The sequence below is a fragment of the Odocoileus virginianus genome, chromosome 1 (genome assembly GCF_023699985.2).
Source record: "Odocoileus virginianus isolate 20LAN1187 ecotype Illinois chromosome 1, Ovbor_1.2, whole genome shotgun sequence".
NCBI lineage: Eukaryota > Metazoa > Chordata > Mammalia > Artiodactyla > Cervidae > Odocoileus > Odocoileus virginianus.
In genome coordinates, this window is record NC_069674.1 from 44,487,010 (window position 1) to 44,507,514 (window position 20,505).

General features: G+C 39.4%; 1 protein-coding gene across 12 annotated transcripts in view; it reads right to left on the reverse strand.

Moving 5' to 3' along the window:
- Window positions 1-20,505, reverse strand: part of ADAM22 (ADAM metallopeptidase domain 22) — a 226,019-nt gene that overhangs the window by 78,482 nt on the left and 127,032 nt on the right. For all 12 annotated transcript variants that reach the window (XM_070467439.1, XM_070467450.1, XM_070467442.1 and 9 more), the window contains exon 5: window positions 7,511-7,593. In XM_070467439.1, the coding sequence (XP_070323540.1) occupies window positions 7,511-7,593 (83 nt within the window). The remainder of the gene's footprint in view (window positions 1-7,510; window positions 7,594-20,505) is intronic.

Here is a 20,505-nt window from a genome sequence, read left to right on the forward strand (position 1 = left end):
GAAACTGCATTTTAAACAAACCCCCAGTGATTCTGAGGCAGTTGGCCAGGGGTTATAGAGAGACTGGCCTAAGCTGTATACTCAGAAGATGCTCTAGCAGGAAGAGCTGACATATCTTAACAACTCACCATGAACTAAATCCTTTACATTCATTTCATCTTTTCCACAAATTTATGCTGGAGGTACAATGACTACCCACATTTCACAAGTTACAGAAACTGAAGAGACAAGAAACCAAGAGACAAGTGGCTGACAAGTAGCTGACCCAAGCAAGGCAACTGGCCACACACCTTCATTCATACAACAGGGTGGTAATGGTGAGGGTGGTGAGAACCAGTCAAATTCTGAATATTTTTCCAAAGTAGAATCAGCAGGACCAGTTAATGGATTTAAAATGGAGTTTGCAAGGAAGAGAAGAGTCAGTGAAGACGCAAAGGTTTTGACATGAGCAACTGGAAAAATGGTGTTTCATAAGATCCGTTTAATAAGATGGAAAAGGCTGCAGGAAGAGCAAAATAGGATGGGCACAAGGAAGCAAGATGCAGGATGCAGGGAGCAAATCCAGAGTTCAATTTTGGACCTCCTTGGCTAGAGATGACTAACAGCCAATTGAGAAATTCTCTGGGGGCATCCTAAGCTACATATGGTCTCAACTCCCACTCAGAGAGATCCTGATAGCCCCTCCTTTTAGAGGAATGTGGTCTCTCTATTAACATCAGTTTCCTCCTGATACTGAAGGAACTTGTCTTTACCACTCAGGCATCTGAGAAGAGTAAAGTTGTGATCTTCCGCAGTCATTTATCAGTGTTAGGTGGAAGTGACTGCATAAAGCCCAAGTTGCTAACCACAGAACAGTATGTGTCTTTCATTGATCACTTAGTGAAATCTGCTGGTTTTCCTGAGCTATAATTACAACAGCCTCCAGCTCTATCTCTATCCAAATCCTTTTGTTCTGCAGTAACATCTTCCACATGTCCTTCAACTTTCATATAGAACTTAGAACAGCCCTATACACATCTGTAATGTTTTCAACCCAAAGTGCGCTTTCTGAATTTGAGTGACACTGCATTTGAAATTTAAAGATAAACAGATGCAGTTTGTAGGATATTACTGACAATATATACCTAAGGAATCAGTGAGGGAAAACTTTTCAAAACAGTAGACAAATATGGTAGTGAACATTCTGCTGATAACTGGTCAGATCCATCCAGAAAACTGTACAAAACGATCACCCTTTGCCAAAGTTCACACGACTACACTGATTAAATAGCAAGCAGATGGCTTTGTTTAAACAGTATCAGGGGCTGTTTCCTCTTGAGTTAGTTTAGTATCCAATGCAAAAATCAGTCACTTTTTATTGAACTCAAACATCTTGATACACAGTATAAACAAAGCAGATTCTAACACCATACATATATAGAAGATTCTGGCTCCATAAATGAAAATATGCCATGTTTAATTAAAAATATGTTCAAATCTTTAACAATTAAAAAGCAGGTATGTCTCATTTGCTTTCTTTGAGGATTGAAACCTTTCTGGTAGATTTTTTATAAATTCCAGGAAGTATATTAAGTCCATCACACAGTTTATAACTTGCAAAAATCTATAGCTAGGACTAAGTCATTACCGGCCAGTTGAGAAAGGTAAAATTTTTTAAAGTTGCCATCAAAACAAGACTGTGAAAGGAAATAGTCATTCTTACAAACTGCCACAAGTGGGCAATAAATTTACAGTTGATTCCATTCCTTAATGTTCCCATAGTTACAGGATTTTGTCAAAACATCAAACATAGCAGGACCAAAATACTGACTATTAGGTCTTCAAATTTGAAAATAATATGTACCTGCAGGTTCTTTATGGAAAAGATATGAGTTTGGTTATTTTACCCATTATGTTCTTTAATGGAATTCTGTAAATCAAGAAAATGAAAACTCACAACATGCATTTTGCAATTTATAGAAGATGAGTCATGGATGAAATAATATCTCATATTGAATCACTACAAAATGAGACAACATAAATTATTTACTATTTAGAAATAGCTCCCCTAAACATTTCTGTCAGCAATGTTTGTTCACAAGGTAAAATCAAGATGAGAAGTAATAAAGGAACAAACAGTGAATTTATTTAACATGCTTATAAAAGTCTACATACACCAAAACACACTTATGCACAAACCTGACAATGTTCCTACACACAGTGGGCTTTCTGTTTGTTTTTGTTTAGTCTTAAGTGAAAAATGTTCTAAAGGGAGAAGTAAATTTTACTTAGATAAAACACCTCAGTTAGTCACTAAAATGTCCTTCAAGTTTCCTTTCCATCTTCTTTCAAAGGACTGCATAGGATTAGTAGCTGTTGGTCTGAGGGTCTCAGGTCTATTAGGGTTTCTAGAAGGCGGTAATACATTTTCTCTGCTCTTATGATGTTATATCCACTTGGAAAATGGTGGGGGGGTACTGGAACATGTACTGGGCAAGATGCTTAAACTGTGACTTTGGACTGAGATGTTAAGAGGAAGAGAGAGGAAGGGAAAAGCCTACAATAGACACTTGCTGTCACAAGAGTCGGCAGACGCAGTGTACTATTTCTGGCTGACAGCTGTGCTTGCCTTGAAATCAGAGATAACAATATTATTGCTAGAGGATACATCAATGTTTGTTTCCAGATTAAGAAACCGAGGCTCTCACATGTTAGGTACGGGTTCCATGTTTGTAAAAATGTCTCCTTATTCAGAGGATTTATTTAAAACTAGTAAAATAGCCTTTTTGAACAAATAGTAAGCGAACTTACTGTCTTGCTCTCAGGCATGTGAGCTCCTTTCTCTGGTTATTTGTCTGATCCCTGTGTTATCTTCTTCCTGTGTCTCAAGTACCTAGTGCCAGAGACTAAGCAGAAGCACAACTTGGGCAGACTGGCCAGATTCCCCAACCATTCCCATTAGGTCTCTTTTCTCAATTTCTTGGAAGCCACGACAGTGGAACCCTCTCCTGGAAGATCCCTTGAAAGCCTGTTCCAGGGCCCATTCCATCTTCTTCAGGTAATGACTCTCTGGAACCCTTATGGACGATCTCACTTTTCAGTGACCACTCTCAGCTTGCATTTTTCTCAGTTTTTTCTTTTTTTTCTCTCATTGAAAACAAATGCACCTACCACATTCCATAGCACGAAGCTGGGCTAGGTTTAGCTTTCCCATTAGACTGGGAGCTCTTGGGGACAGCGCTCACGTTCTGATCTCCTTAATATTCCAAGCAGCTGGCACACAGCAGATGCTCCATAACTGTTTGTTAGATGAAAACACCCATGTTTCTAACTTGGTAACAGACAGGAAGTCTTTTCATGATTTCAAACAAGAATTTCACAAAACTGAAGTGTGATTGGTTCCTGCCCCAAAAAAAGTAGCAAAAAAGAGCTGAGATGATTTAGACTAACTAGAATGCTGAACTTAGATCATGAGCTCCTTATTGCAAAATTCAGGCTTACAATGAAGGAAGTAGGAGAAACCACTAGGCAACTCATGTATGACCTAAATCAAATCCTTTATGATTATACAGCAGAAGTGACAAAGAGATCAAGGGATTATATCTGGGTGGCAGAGTCCCTGAAGAACTATGGACAAAAGTTTGAAACATTGTACAGGAGGCAGAAACCAAAACCATTCCAAAGAAAAAGGAATGAAAGAAGGCAAAGTGGCTGTCTAAGAAGGCTTTGGAAATAGCTGAGAAAAAAAGTGAAAGAGAAGGTAGAAAGGGAAAGACATACCCATCTGAGTGCAGAGTTTCAGAGAATAGCAAAGAGAGATAGGAAGGCCTTCTTAAATAAACAGTGCAAAGAAATAGAGGAAAACAATACAATGGGAAAGACTAGAGGTATCTTCAAGAAAATTGGAGATATGAAGGGAATATTTCATGCAAGGATAGGCATGATAAAAGGCAGAAACAGTAAGGACTTAACAGAAGTAGAAGATATTAATAAGAGGTGGGAACAATACACAGAACTGTACAAAACAGGTGTCAGTGAGCTGGGTAACCATGATCGTGTGATCACTTACCTAGAGCCAGACATCCTGGAGTGTGAAGACAAGTGGGCGTTAGGAAGCGTTACTATGAACAAAGTGAGCAGAGGGACAGAACTCCAGATGAGCTCTTTCAAATCCTCAAAGATCATGCTGTTAAAGTGCTAGACTCAGTATGCCAGCAAATTTGGGAAATTCTGCACTGGAAAAGGTCAGTTTTCATTTCAATCCCCAAGAAGGACAATGCCAAGGAATGTCCAAACTACCATACAGTTGTGCTCATTTCACATACTGCCAAGGTTATGCTCAAAATCCCTCAAGCTAAACTTCAGCAGTGCGTGAATCAAGACCTACCAGATGTACAAGATGGGTTTCAAAGAAGCAGAGGAATCAGAGATCAAATTGTCAACACTGGTGAGATCACAGAAAAAGCAAGAGAATTCCAGAAATACATCTACTTCTGCATCATTGACTATACTAAAGCCTTTGACTGTGTGGATCACAACAATCTGGGGAAATTTTTTAAAAAGATGAGAGTACCAGACCACCTTGCCTGTCTCCTGAGAAATCTGTATGTGGGTTGAGAAGCAACAGTTAGAACCTGACATGGAACAACAGACTGGTTCAAAACTGGGAAAGAAGTATGTTAAGGCTGTGAGCTTCCCAATCGACCCAGTGGGTAAAGAATCTGCTTGCAGTGCAGGAGATGGAGGCAGACATGAGTTCATTCCTGGGTTGGGGAGATCCCCTGGAGGAGGGTGTGGCAATCCACTCCAGTATTCTTGCCTGGAGAATCCTATGGAGAGAGAAGCGTGGTGGGCTACAGTCCATAGCGTCGCAAAGAGCAAGACACGAGTACAGAAATGGAACACGAACACATGCATGCACACACGTTAAGGCTGTATACTGCCATTCTGCTTATTTAACTTACATGAGGGTTAGTACAGTTCAGTCACTCAGTTATGTCCAACTCTTTGTGAACTCATGGACTGCAGCACCAGGCTTCCCTGTCCATCACCAACTTCTGGAGCTTGCTCAAACTCATGTCCATCGAGTCAGTGATGTCATCCAACCATCTCATCCTCTGTCATCCCCTTCTTCTCCTACCTTCAATCTGTCCCAGCATCAGGGTCTTTTCCAATGAGTCAGCTCTTCGTATCAGGTGGCCAAAGTATTGGAGTTTCAGCTTCAACATCAGTCCTTTTAATGAATATTCAGGACTGATTTCCTTTAGGATGGACTGGTTGGACCTCCTTGCAGTCCAAGGGACTCTCAAGAGTCTTCTCCAACACCACAGTTCAAAAGCATCAATTCTTCAGTGCTCAGCTTTCTTTATAGTCCAACTCTCACATCCATACATGCCTACTGGAAAAACCATAGCTTTGACTGGATGAACCTTTGTCAGCAAAGTAATGTCTCTGCTTTTTTAATATCCTGTCTAGGTTTGTCATAGCTTTCTTCCAAGGAGCAAGGGTCTTTAAATTTCATGGCTGCACACACCATCTGTAATGACTTTGGAGCTCAAAAAATAAAGTCTGTCACTGTTTCCATTGTTTCCCCATCTATTTGCCATGAAGAGATGGGACCGAATGCCATGATCTTCGTTTTTTGAATGTTGAGTTTTAAGCCAGCTTTTTCACTCTCCTCTTTCACTCTCATCAAAAGGCTCTCTAGTTCTTCCTCGCTTTCTGCCATAAGGGTGGTGTCATCTGCATATCTGAGGTTATTGATATTTCTCTCGGCAATCTTGATTCCAGCTTGTGCTTTATCCAGCCCAGGATTTTGCACGATGTCCTCTGCATATAAGTTAAATAAGCAGGGTGACAATATACAGCCTTGATGTACTCCTTTCCCAAATTGGAACCAGTCTGTTGTTCCATGCCCAGTTCTAACTGTTGCTTCCTGACCTGCATACAGATTTCTCAGGATGCAAGTAAGGTGGTCCGGTATTCCCAGACACCTGGGAGAATTTTCCAGTTTGTTGTGATCAAGATTTCCAGGAGAAATATCAACACCTCAGATACGCAAGTGATACCACTCTAATGTTATCATTAAGAAAGTGAAGGGGACCTAAAGAACCTCTTGATGAGAGTAAAAAGGAGAGAGAAGAAGCTGGCTTAAAACTCAATATTCAAAGAACAAAGATCATGGCATCTGATCCCATCACTTCATGGCAAATAGAGGAGTAAAAAGTGTAAACAGTGACAGATTTTATTTTCTTGGGCTTCAAAATTACTATGGACAATCACCGTGCTTGCTTCTTGGAAGGAAAGCTATGACAAATCTAGACAGAGGATTAAAAAGCAGAGTCATCATTTTGCCAACAGAAGTCTGTATAATCAAAGCTATGGTTTTTCCAGCAAGATGTATGGATATGAGATTTGGACCATGAAGAACTGAAGAATTTATGCTTTCAATTTGTAGTGCTGGAGAAGACTCTTCAGAGTCCCTTGGACAGCAAGGAGATCAAACCAGTCAATCCTAAAAGAAATCTACCCTGAATACTCATTGGAAGGACTGATGCTAAAGCTGAAGCTCCAATATTTTGGCTGCCAAATGCAAAAAGTGGACTCACTGGAGAAGACTGTGATGCCGGGAAAGACTGAAGGCAAAAGGAGTAGGGAGAGACTGAAGATGAGATGGTTAGATAGCATCACTGACTCAGTGGATGTGGATTGGAGCAAACTCAGGAGATAATGGAGGACAGAGGAGCCTGGTGTGATGTGGTCCATGGAATCACAAAGAGTCAGACATGATTTAATGAAAGAACAACAACAAAATGCTGAGTGATGACAAAGTAGCTTTATAAGGGGTCACAAGACAAGAAAGAGATAGACAGGCACCTGGTATCACCATCATGGACAGGATGGAGGAAGCTGATATATTCCCATGTTAAACACCAGCAAACGCACTTTGATAGTGAAAGTTATGAGAAAGGAAGTAAGACCCTGAGGAAGGATGAAGTCCATTCCATAGAAATTGCTGAGAACAAATGGACCCTCCCATGAGTTAGCTGTAGGTTAGGTGGGATTCTGGCTGAATAAAGGGCTAAAATACATGAGTTCCTGTGCTCACCCTTTGTTTTTGTACAAGGAGTCAGGAGTTCCCTGTCTTGAAATTTCTATTATTCCATACATATATAAAAATGAACATCAAGGAAGAGGAAGGACAGAATTGGTAACAAGGGGCTAAATACCCACAGAAACAGAAACCAAAGTTACGCAAACTACTCCTATTTCCATCTGGATGAAACTAGAAAAATATTTCAAACATCACTAAGGAAGCATATTATAATCATTAGCGCCTCTGGCTTCTGCAACTCTAACTTAACAATCTGCTTGGTTTACAAACCACAGAGGAAAAAAAGCCCTGATCCATCACTGTTTTAAAACTATTAATAGCTCTTGACATAAAATAGAGATTTCAACCACAGTGCATTAAAAATAAAGTAAATCACTGGGAGAAAATGGATGATGCAAAAACTTTGGGGACACTTACTGAAGTCCATGGCATGTCGACAATGCCACAAATGAGGCAGGATTTCCTCGGATGTGGCCCTGGTAGTAACAGTGTTCTCCCCCCTGAAAGCAGAAAGAGAGAACATAAACCTTTGCCATCACAAAGAGAATCAGCCATGACATTTCACAGTCTTCTGCCCACACCGCACCTTCATGTACACAGCTCTGTACAAAGTTTCATTATCCAGATTAGTATCATGAGACCATTTCTAACAGAATTATTCATAAGCACTCCCAGTGAGCTGACTCCAAATCAAAAGATAAGGAAATAAAAGTTGACTTAAGTTTCCTTTTATGTAGGTGATGATAGATGGAACAAAGAAACACATATTGAAATGCATATGTGACCCCCAGCACCAGGAAAAGTTCAGTGAGCTATTTCCCTAGTTGAGTTCCCCTGAGGAACTCAACCTTGCATGCATGCATGCTAAGTCACTTCAATCATGTACTCCGACTCTTTGCAACCTTATGGATTTGTAGCCCGCCAGCCTCCTCTGTCCATGGGATTCTCCAGGCAAGAACACTGGAGTGGGTTGCCATGCCCTCCTCCAGGGGATCTTCCAGACCCAGGGATTGAACCCATGTCTCTTATGTTTCTTGCATCGAGAGGCAGGTTCCTTACTGCTGGCGCCACCTGGAAAGCTCACTCAACATTAAGTAACAGAAAATGACGATTTTCTCAAAATTAAGCAAAATGAATACAAATCATCTGAGAGTTACTAAATTAAATTAATGGAGGAAAATGCCTTCTTTCATAGTGTTTACATCAAAACTTGACAACTTTATGATATTCTTTTCTCCAACCAGGAATGGCTTTACTGGTAGGCAGTCCAGAGCAGGGTCTAAAATTGAGAATTTTCTTCTACCAGCAAGTCACATTAACTAAATTTCACCAAGAGACTCATTTCTTTGGATTAAATATTCCTGGAAATGTTAGCAGGGTGGAGCCTCTGACATCTCAAGGTGGCACCCTAGTCTTTAGATGCTGGCTACTCAAGAGTGTGGTCTAGAAAACAGCAGCAGCACTAGCATCAATAGAAGCATGTCGGAAATTCAGAATCCCAGGCCCCATCCCAATGGGTCAGAATTGGCATTTTTAACAAAGTGCACAATAGTAAAGAATCCACCTGCCAATGCAGGAGATGCAAGAGACGTGGGTTCAATCCCCGGATCAGGAAGATCCCCTGGAGAAGGAAATGGCAGCCCACTCCAGTATTCTTGCCTGGAGAATCCCATGGACAGAGGGGCCTGGTAGGCTACAGTCCATGGGGTCGCAAAGAGTCGGACACGACGAGCGACTGAGGACACAGTGGAGCACGAGGTGATTCACACGCACAGTAAAGTTTGAGAAGCACAGGTCTAAATGATCTTTCTCACTGCCCCACTAATTTCTCATTTCCTCAGAAGCTGAAAGCTTCTAGTCCAACTGGCTCACTGAGCTGTGAAATAGTGACATAAGGACTAAAGGAATGGGTGCTTTAAAGGGGCAAATGTTATCTATTTCACAATCTGTCTTAAGGACTAACCCTACTTAAAATACACAATGCTTTACAAGTGCAGAGGTGAGAACAGGAAGACATAGTAATGGAACAAAGGTGAAGATAGTATCTTCACTGGAATTCTGGGGAAGGTGGCCTGTTTCTCCTCATGAGATAATCCCAAGAACAGGGTGAAGTTCAGCTTTGCTGAGGGACAAAGAGCAGGCAGGAAGGCACACAGTGTGAGCCCTGACACCTCCAAATTCCCATGGAGTCATTGAACATCATGAACTGAAGACTGGGGTTGGACTGGATGGAGGATAAGATAGGGAAGTACTTCAGGTGTGGTTCTGACAGCAGATGGAACCCAGGAGGCCATAGGCTTATGGGCAGAAACAAAGTCAGGCCGTGACTTCCAGGAAAGGAGATGTTAACAGCTCGAGCTATCAACTCCTTCACTTACTAGTCATACAATCTCATGCAAATCACAGAGCCTCCCTGTGTAATAATCACATAAGGGTGTTCACAGGAATAAAGAGCTAACATGCATTAAGGGCTTAGGATAATGCCTGGCACTTGGTACACACTCAATAAATGTTTTCCACTATTATAATTACTGAGTGTCACTTATTGTCCTACTCATTTTACACACACAATCTCCCTATGCTCACATCACTTCTACAAAGAAATATTGTCATCTCTATTTCACATAGGAGGTTACAGTCTCTGAGAGTCAAGGTTGTCTGCCTGGGAAGTTGCCAAGTCGGGGTGCAAACTTTGTGTGAATGTATGAATGCAACATCTATGTCCTTTCCCATACACTACTTATAAGCTGGACCTAGAACCTCTGAGCTATGCAGTGCAAATCTAAGCTTTTCCTAGGCTGTTTTTGTTTTGTTTGTTTGCCTTGTGTGTCTTTTTTTTTTTTTTTTTAATTTTTGGAGTAGCAGTGGGGGACTAAATTTAACAGAATTTTAAAGTCACTCTGTTGGGCTTTTGGACTGGTGAACTATCCACAAGATTAGTGGAGGAGAAGCATTAGTGGAAGCATTTCAATATGCTTCAAATGACCTTGATTTCCTGGACACATCTGATTGGGCTAGAAATCGAAACTTTAGCATTTGATTGTATGTGTGTGCTCAGTCATGTCCTACTCTTTGCAACTCTTTGTAGCCTGCCAGGCTCCTCTGTCCATGGAATTTTCCAGGCAAGAATACTGGAGTGGGTTGCCATTTCCTCCTCCAGGGGAATCTTCCTGACCCAGGGATTGAACCTGCATCTCCTGCATTGGCAGGGTATTCTTTACCACTGCATCACCTGGGAAGCCAAGCATTTGATTGGCCAGACACAAAGACCAACAGTCAATGGGGTGACCTGGAAAGAGAATTCTATCTAAAAGTATTTCTTTAAATTAGATACTGACTAAACAAACCCATGAGATCTGTCACAGAAGTCTAACACTCACAGTGAAAAATAGAAAGACAGTAGAAACAAAGATAAATGGTAATCACAAAATTACAGTATCAGATGAGGGAAGAATGGAAGTTGACAAGTCATAGTATGCGGGGAAAATAAATCAGTGTTAAAGACACATAAAACATGTTTTATAAATTACTAGTTTTCTTTAAAATGCCAACTTTGGAAACATGTTACATTAAATCATAAAAAAGGGCAAAGAATTTATGTTTTGATACAATCCTTCATTATACTGGGGCTAAACAGATGAGTAGATAATAGAAAAAAAAAATCTTTCACTAATTTTCTGGTTCTGAAAAATAGGAGTCAATCCAAAAACAGCATATGATCATGATCCATCTGCACAAAAACCTAACAAATGAAGTGAAGAGCTCAATATGGTTGAATCATTATCAAATATTTCCATGACACTTCAAGAAAAGCATAAACACCAGGGGGGCTCTCCTCCATTTAGACTATTATCATTCAAATCTTGAGGCTCTCAACTAGCATTATCTGTAATTTTCCAAATAACAGTGGAAATTAATTTTTGTGTTGCAATTTTTTTCAGGAATTATTTGCCATAAATCACTAATTATTTCAACTTAGAACTAAAATAGATTTCTTTTTCCTTTGATATGCCTGGAAATATTTCTTAGTCCAGAACAGAGGCCTTAATATTTAAAGGCTCCTGTAATTTATATAAATCTATTGTTAAATTATTAACATAAATAAATAAATCTAATAGATTTTTGCTTTTAAATAAGTATTTTTATACATTGTTTTTAAAATAATAAATACGTAATGGCAGAAATCCTACGAATTCAGGAGTACATGACAAAGAGTAAAAATATCCCGTTCCTACACACTGTCCAGGCTGCAACTGTCACCTAAAAGGTAAATACTTTTACCTTTTTTGTGTACCACAGATTTTGTGTACCACATCAGGAATCACCTATGCATATTTAAGGAATTGTACATATACATAAATAAACATATATTCTTTCAGTGCACATATAGTTTACACTACCCACACTGTTCTGCCACTTGATTTTTTTTTCTTAAGGTAAACTTGACATCAACCTCATTCTTTCAGTGATGGCAGAATATTCCATCACAGGCATGAACCATAATTCATTTAAACAAACCTGCACAACTGTATCATTAGGCTACTGCAACAGACATCCTTTCATATATTTTTTGGTGCACTTCTGTCAGTATGCACGTAGGCTAGACTACCAGGTGTGGCCTGGAAGGTCAAAGAATATGTGCATTTAAAATTTTAGTGGATATTTTAAAGGAGAAATATAATTGTATTCCTTTATACATATCTGTTTTAAAAGATGCTTTGCATTTTAAGATAATAAAATGCAGTTTATTAAAAATTACATATTTCAATAGAGACTAACACTTAAGCCAACTTACTCAAATTTTACCAATAATAAAGGGTCTCCATATATTCATATGACTTTCTTGAGGAAACAGATGCTTTATGGAAGTAGGTCTTATATAAATAATAACCTAAGACAGATGTTGTAAGAAAAGAAAAAAGCTGGCACATCCCAATAGACTTCAGCCCTTTATTCAACTGCCAGTCATGGTTTTATTCCCTACTATCTCTTTTGTTCCAGAAATCCATTGTCCTTGAAACTTTCCTCATACTACTTGATTTAATAACACAGTCATAACAGTACAGATGTTTATTTTTAGATAATTAGATAGTTGTAGGTAAAAAATTATCTACCTCTATAGAAATGAGCTACATATTAATTCACATGTCATATTGGTTTTTATTTCCTTTGGGGAAAAAAAAGCTTATTGCAAATTTAATTCTAGGGAAGTCAAAATAATCATTTATTTGAAAAATTCAAAGACAAACCACATTTTTATTAAGCAGACAGAAAGATCTCAAAGGAAAAGTAGAATTTACTATAAATAGGATGAGATGATAATGCAAAGAAAGTTACTCAGCCTGGATTATAAAACTATGAAAACTCAGTAAGGAAAACCAATTCCAGTACAGCCACAAGGCCATGGTCATATGCTCTCAATCCAGATCCTCAAAGGAAATAACACCTTTATCAGCTCCAAGATGGACTAGGGTCACCTTTTTCAAAAAGTCTTCTCAGATTCCCTCCTCCTCATAAAATGAAACTTTCTTGTGCTTCATCCAGCCTGGCATTTCACATTTCATAAAGTTAAATAAGCAGAGTGATAATATGCAGAAATGTACCTGATGTGCATGAAGCACAAGCTGATATCAAGATTGCCAGGAGAAATATCAATAACTTCAGATACACAGATGATGTCACCCTTATGGCAGAAAGTGAAGAACTAAAGAGCCTCTTGATGAAAGTGAAAGAGGAGAGTGAAAATGCTGGCTTAAAACTCAATATTCAAAAAACTAAGATAATGATATCCATCCCATCACTTCATGGCAAATAGATGGGGAAACAATGAAACAGTGGCAGACTTTATTTTTTTTGGCTCCAACATCACTGCAGATGGTGACTGCAGTCATGAAATTAAAAGACACTTGCTCCTTGGAAGAAAAGCTATGACCAACCTAGAGCATATTAAAAAGCAGAGACATTACTTTGCTGATAAAGGTCCATCTAGTCAAAGCTATGGTTTTTCCAGTAGTCATGTCTGAATGTGAGAGTTGGACCATAAAGAAAGCTGAGCGCCAAAGAATTGATGCTTTTGAACTGTAGTGTTGGAGAAGACTCTTGAGAGCCCCTTGGACTGCAAGGAGATCTAATCATCCACTGTTTCCTCATCTATTTGCCAGGAAGTGATGGGACTGGATGCCATGATCTTAGTTTTCTGAATGCTGAGTTTTAAGCCAACTTTTCCATTCTCCTCTTTCACTTTCATCAAGACGCTCTTTAGTTTTTCATCACTTTCTGCCATATGGGTGGTGTCATCTGCATATCTGTTATTGATATTTCTCTCGGCAATCTTGATTCCAGCTTGTACTTTATCCAGCCCAGAGTTTCTCATGATGTACTCTGCAGAGAAATTAAATAATCAGGGTGACAATATACAGCCTTCACGTACTCCATTTCCTATTTGGAACCAGTCTGTTGTTCCATGCCCAGTTCTAACTGTTGCTTCCTGAGCTGCATACAGATTTCTCAAGAGGCAGGTCAGGTGGTCTGGTATTCTCAGACCATCCCCAAGTAGAAGACAGCAGAAAGACTGAGATGTTTCAAATCATCATCTGAAGAATGAAAGTGTCAGCCATATCCTGGGCCTTCTGCTTGGTGATAAATGTACTACTTCATGACGACTGATGAATGTGAGAAAATGTAGATCGAACATGAGCCTTCTCACCCATGTATGTCTGATGCAGAGTCAAGTCTCCTTATGTTGGTGGTTCTCAAAGAGTCGGGTCCAGCCCCAAAGCAACAGCTTGTTAGAAATGCAGATTGTCAAGCCTCTCCCCGAACATACTCAATTGGAGGCTCTAGAAGCTCTCAGGTGACTTCCAGGCACTCTAAAATTTGAAAACAATTGCTTTTCACTACATCTGCCTCTGCATTCTAAAACTCCTCATTTATTGAGCTCTCTGAAATCTTACACTAGTTTCTGAGCAGATTCTATTAAAACTGAAGCATTAAGAATATAAACAGCCATAGTTCTTTTCTATTTCTTCTTTTGTTATCCCCAAACAGCTGTTTTTTTTTTTTTTTTTTTTTTTTTCAGAAACAAAATGGAGCGGGGAAGGAGAAACAAGAATATGTGAGAATTTTACCATATACAGACAGGAAGAGCAAAGCTACATTTTGTAGGTGCTGGTAAGATGGTACCATACAGGATGCTTTGAGCAGGACTAAAAGGGACAGAGCAATCAACGTCCCATTAGCCTGGAACTAAGGGGTCCCCCGGATGCAGGTCATTCAGTACAGTATCTGTGAAAGTCACAGGCAAATCAGTATGAGTTTAGTCACTCTAAAAGGGACAGGTTAGTGTGGACATTTCCAGATCGAAACACCAGCCTGTAACCCTTGTGACCCTGCTGTCCTCCCTTAGTCACAGCTCTCTCTCCCCTTGGTGGGCACCAGGTCCAGGACTAGCTTCTGCCCTGCAGATCAGACATCCTCCTGCATATGTGAAATCCTTGCTCACACTAGAAGTTCACCACTCTGGGCTCACATTAGTGTCACATTACTGGCACAAGGGAAGCTTTTTATAAAAGATCAAACCTCACTCCATGCCATTTATATCTGGACCTCTAGGGAAGAAACTTGAGCATTTTTTTTTTAACTGCCCAGATGATTCCAATATGTTGCCTTAGGCTGAGAAGCTATGCTCTAGACTATTCGCCTTTGCAGGAACTGAAGACCTGCCCCTGATCTCGACTGCACCCTAAATTTCTCCCAGGCATGTGCACTGACAGGACTTTTGTTCGTGGCTACAAGGCTGGAACCTGTTTCCAGGTGCTTGTTTACAATAGCCTCTTTCCCAGTTTCCTCCTGGTTGGCACAGACATGATGAATCTGCCCTCCCCTCAACCTTGCCTCTCCCTCTAAATAGTGAGAAATGACATTTTAAAGTCGGGAGAATTCCGAGTCTCCCTAGGGTCATTAGGATCAAGGAAATTCCTAGAAAAGCTAAATTTTACTTTGGAGAGGATCCAGCAACTTATCCTGATTAAAATGTATAACCTGGGATTATATAGACTCAGACTGGATTCACAAAAGGGACATAGGTTAAACATCTGTTCAGTTACAAAATATAAGGATATCTGATTCCACAGGCTCCCTAAGGGAAACAGAGAGAAAAAAAATCTCATCTCATTTTACAGTAAATTAAAATTAAATAACACTAACACACAGTTGATAACCCATGGATCTACACTATTGCATGCCAAAATCTTTACCAGTTCATGCCAAAGCAAGAAAAAAAAGGGCAATTCAGTCAATTAAAAGTAATTTTCATATGACTGTCCTTCGTTCTGAGATTTGTTCTTGTCTTCTCTTTGATTATAAAGACTATCCATTTTAAATTTTAATAGCCTTTTTATTTTTAAATAATTTCAGATTCACAGAAAAGTTCCAAAGATGGCACAGAAAGTTCTTGCATATCTATCACTCAATTTCTCCTATTGTTATCACCTTACATCACCTGAGAACATTTGTCAAAAACTAAAAGACTGACATGACATGTTACTGATTATGAGGTTCTGAACATTTATATTTCACTAATGTTTCCATTAATTTCCTCTTTCTGTTTCAGGATCCAGTCCAGATTACCATATTGCATTAGTTGTTATATACATTCTTTTTGAACTGGTAGCAGTGGTAAATATGATTTAGGTATTCTGAAGGCACTGTTTCCATATATGGCAAAATAAAAAGATTGGCAACCCTATACTGATCTAAAACTTGGTTTGTTAGTATGTGTGTGTGTATTCAGTCATGTCTGACTCTTTTCAGCCCTATGGACTGTAGCTCACCAGGCTCCTCTGTCCATGGAGTTTTCCAGGCAAGAATACTGGAATGGGTTGCCATTTCCTACTCCAGGGGATGTTCCCAACTCAGGGATTGAACATGGCTCTCTTGCGTCTTCTGCTTTGGCAGGTGGGGTAGATTCTTTACCACTGAGCCACCCGGGAAACAGAAGTCCAGGATCAAGAATATGAATGAATACTTCCCAGACTCTACTCTACTCTCACTGTAGATTTCAAAATATTTTTTTTTAAACTACCCTTATATGTTCTGTGCCGGGCTTAGTCACTCAGTTGTGTCCGACTCTCGGCGACCCCATGGACTGTAGCCCGCCAGGCTCCTCTGTCCATGGGGATTCTCCAGGCAAGAATAAAGGAGTGGGTTGCCATGCCCTCCTCCAAGGGATCTTCCCAACCTAGGGATCAAACCCATGTCTCCTACATTGCAGGCAGATTGTTTACTGTCTGAGCCACCAGGAAAGCCCAAGAATACTTGAGTAGCCTGTCCCTTCTCCAGGGGAACACCCTTATACAAACAGGGCTAATTTAAATGACTAACTAAAACACAATTTTTAATATAACCCGTGGAAATAATTTTTGAAAGGTTACTCAATAACACTTTGCTATAATATTAATAATAATCTAGGACTCCTCATTGCCCAAGATTGTACTGGACAATCCTTTCAAGGATGTTTGCATAGTGGAAAGCCTTTGAAGACAGAGCGATGTCTCCCTCTAGAGCAAAGAGCAAGCATGTTTACTTCCTATGATAAAAGATTCCAGTTTTTTACATTCAGAATTGCTCTAGTAACACAACACACTGTGTGTGCAGGTGTCACCTGCCCTTTTCCTCTGTCACCCTCTAGGGATTGAGGCTCAAGGTACAAGTATGAGAAAACGATGTTCTGGCTACTTCTACTGCCATGAGTAACAAAGTTCTTTGTCTCTGACCCAGGATCTCTTGCCTTCTGCCAGCATAGATGAAACAGAAACAGCCTAACTTGTTGATTTGTAAGTAGGATAAAATCTCAGACCCTCACAGTTGTTGAAACTTGGATTTCCATTTTACCCTGAAAATTAGGAGGTCTGTTAACAAGCAGCCTCCATTCCCACATTCCCGCTTTCCCATAGGATACAAATTAGATGCAAACAAGACACACATTGTCCATCTTATTATAGCTAGCCTGTCTCTCATTTATGCCACTGGTTTGTATCTTTGGACATTTGTGTTTGTCATTCCATTCCAGGGTATAAGTGTTTGAGCTGCATCCAAATTATCAGCTCATTCCAACATCTAAAGCTAAATGATCCTTAACAAATCTCTGTACTGCTTTAATACTCATTGATAAGCACTAGGATCTTGCAGATTAAGCATCAACCAAAAAACATTTTAAAAACTAAAAGGAGACAAATCTAGCTAACAGAAAAGATAATAATTTTATTTAAAAGATGCATGAACCTATGACTGATTCATGTTGATGTACGGCAGAAATAAACACAATATTGTAAAGCAAGTATCCTTCAGTTAAAAATAAAGTGTTTTAAAAAAACATGCATGATTCCTGCTGAAGAGGAAAGATACATAAGAATATTGTTGCATTAAACATTCTTAAATATTGTAGCAAAAGTTCCCATAAGAAAGGAGAAAAGAGAGAACTAGAAAGCCACTGGATATGTTAATATATAAAAGTGATAAAGAAAAGAGCTTCTTATTGGAAAGTGGTGAACACCACAGAAAATAGGGACCATAGAGTTCTCAAGTTAAAAAAAAAAATTACAGACCCAGTGAACTTAAAATCTATTTTTATTGTTGTGCAGGAATCTTTCCTTATACTGTTTTCCCTTGGGTAGTTAGCTGTTGAAAACAAAACATGAAAACAGGGACAGGTTCCCAGGAGTTAAAGCTCCCAAGTATCCTAACTAAGCAATTGTTAAAGTCTTTTGAGGTGTAATCTATTTTTCAAAGTTAAAGACTTACTCCCTCTCCTCTCACATGTAGGCTCAGGCACTTATAGCACATACTCCAATTGTTTTTACATTAAGACCTCCATAACCAATTAGCAAAACCTGGGTGGCTTAAAACAAAAAAAAACTGTATTCTCTCACAGAACTGCAGATGAGAATCTGAAATCAAGGTATTGGCAGAGCCATACTCTCTAGAGAAAAATCCTTCCTTACTTCTTCCTAAATTCCAATGGTTGCCAACAAGTTCCCAGTGTTCCTTGGCTTGGAGCTGCATCCCCTAATCTCTGCCACCATCTTCACATGGCATTCTTCCTGTGTCTCTATGTCTAAACTTCCCTCTTATACAGACACCAGTCACAGATTAGGGTCCTCCTCTTAAGTTGATCACCATCTGAAAAGACTCTGTTTGCAAAAAAGATTACATTCACAGGTACCAGGGGATATGACTTCTGTGGGGACATTATTCAACACAGTACAAATTCTCATCTCTTTTCAAGTAACCATGTGAATTTTTTTATTCATGATGCAGAGATTTTGCTTCTAAGAAGCTTGGCTCAGTGAAATAAAATGCAAGTGTCCACAGCAGCCCTCATCTAAAAAGATTAACCCATATCTTAATTACCTCTAGCCAGACATTCTACTTTCCCATAGCTTCACTGAACAATACTCATCACCTTTTAACACAAATATACAGTGAACCTGGTAATTCAGCTGGTAAAGAATTCGCCTATGAAACTGGAGACCCTGGTTCGATTCCTGGATCAGGAAGATCCCCTGGGGAAGAGATGGGCTACCCACTCCTGTATTCTTGGGCTTGCCTGATGGCTCAGACAGCAGAGAATCTGTCCGCAATGGGAGAGACTCGAGTTCGATCCCTGGGTTGGGAAGATGCCCTGGAGGAGGACATGGCAAATCCACTGCAGTATTCTTGCCTGGAAAAACCCCATGGACAGAGGAGCCTGGTGGCCTCAGTCCATGGGGTCACAAAGAGTCAGACACGACTGAGTGACTAAGCACAGCCCAGTAAAGCTGACCTTCACGTCTTTTATTAAGTCAAACAGAGCTTCCAAATTGCTTATTTTTAACCAGAGAATAGGCAAGAGAAATTATTCTTCAGCTCTCAGGTAACCATTTACAGACACTGATATAACAATGTCTGAGCAGACTATGAAAACATTTTAGGTTCCCACAAAATGGTCCTCAGCAGCAAATTACAGTAAAGCAGAGAGGGTACTTGGCAGGTTCTCTGGGATGTAGTTCTAAATTGAGAGAATGGAAAATCAATGCGAAGCACATACAGTGACTAAATAATTATAAACTCATGAAATTATAACTCTTTCCAGGAAACTACCACGTTATTGTATTTTAACAAATAATAGATGCTTAAATATATTGCTCTATATGAATTCTTAAGCATAAGAATGCGTATTACGTAAAACCTTATTCTATAGCTAATGCTTGAATATCATTGGGGAAGAAATATAATTGTCTAGAAGACAGTTCTAAAAAATGACAGCCTATCCCTAAAATGAAGGAAGAAAAAGATTTTTGTTCCATCTGAAAAGAATAACATTTTTGTTGCTTTCTTCTCTTCCTTTTTTTATCTAATAAAATGTAACTATATGAGGGTTTGAGGTAAAGAAAAAAGACATTGTTTTTCCACTATCTCCTTTAATTTCACTTCCATTCTGTCACCCACCCATTTGCTCTTTAAAAAAAAAAAAAGGAAGGATAAACAGGGAAAACTTGTAGCTGCCCAAGGAAGGCTGCATTGCAGCATCTCTTTCTCCTCTTATACCTTGAACCTTAAAAACTGTGTTCAAGAACTCAACACTAGCATTCAATGGTCATTTCTATTCCTCCACGGATGATTTTGAATTAGCCCAAGATTAATTTAAAGGTACAAACAAAGGGTTGGCTTACTAAGGACAAACTTTTCAAACAAAGTCCTTTGGGGAGGCAGACTAATATTTAAGGATTGTATCTGTCAAAAAGTGACACTAAATCTGAAAAAAAAAATTTTTTCCAGCAATATTTCTATGAGTACATGATTGTCATTTGCCATTTTGGGAGTGTTTTCCTATAAAATGAAGGATAGAGTTGAATTTGGTGGTTTCTAAGGATTTTCCTGGGTCTATGAATTGCAGTCTATTTTTTCTTTTCATTTATTTTTATTAGTTGGAGGCTAATTACTTTACAATATTGTAGTGGTTTTTGCCATACATTGACATGAATCAGCCGTGGATTTACATGTGTTCCCCATCCTGATCCCCCCTCCCGCCTCCCTCCCCATCAGATCCCTCTGGGTCTTCCCAGTGCACCAGCCCTGAGCACTTGTCTCATGCATCCAACCTGGGCTGGTGATCTGTTTCACCCTTGATAGTATACTTGTCAAATTGCTGTGTGGACTACCTATTGACCCCACTCAGCATTATGCAAAAAACCACTCTGCCTTCTAAAGACATTTAGAGGTGCACTTCCATATATTGAGAATGTGGTGAGAAGAGAAAACAAAGGCATAAAATAATCAATACATGAAGTCCAAAGGCAGATTTGATCTTATTTCCACTAGGTCATACTTGATTGTTTGGGTTGAGGCTCTGCTCAAATATTATACTCCTACCT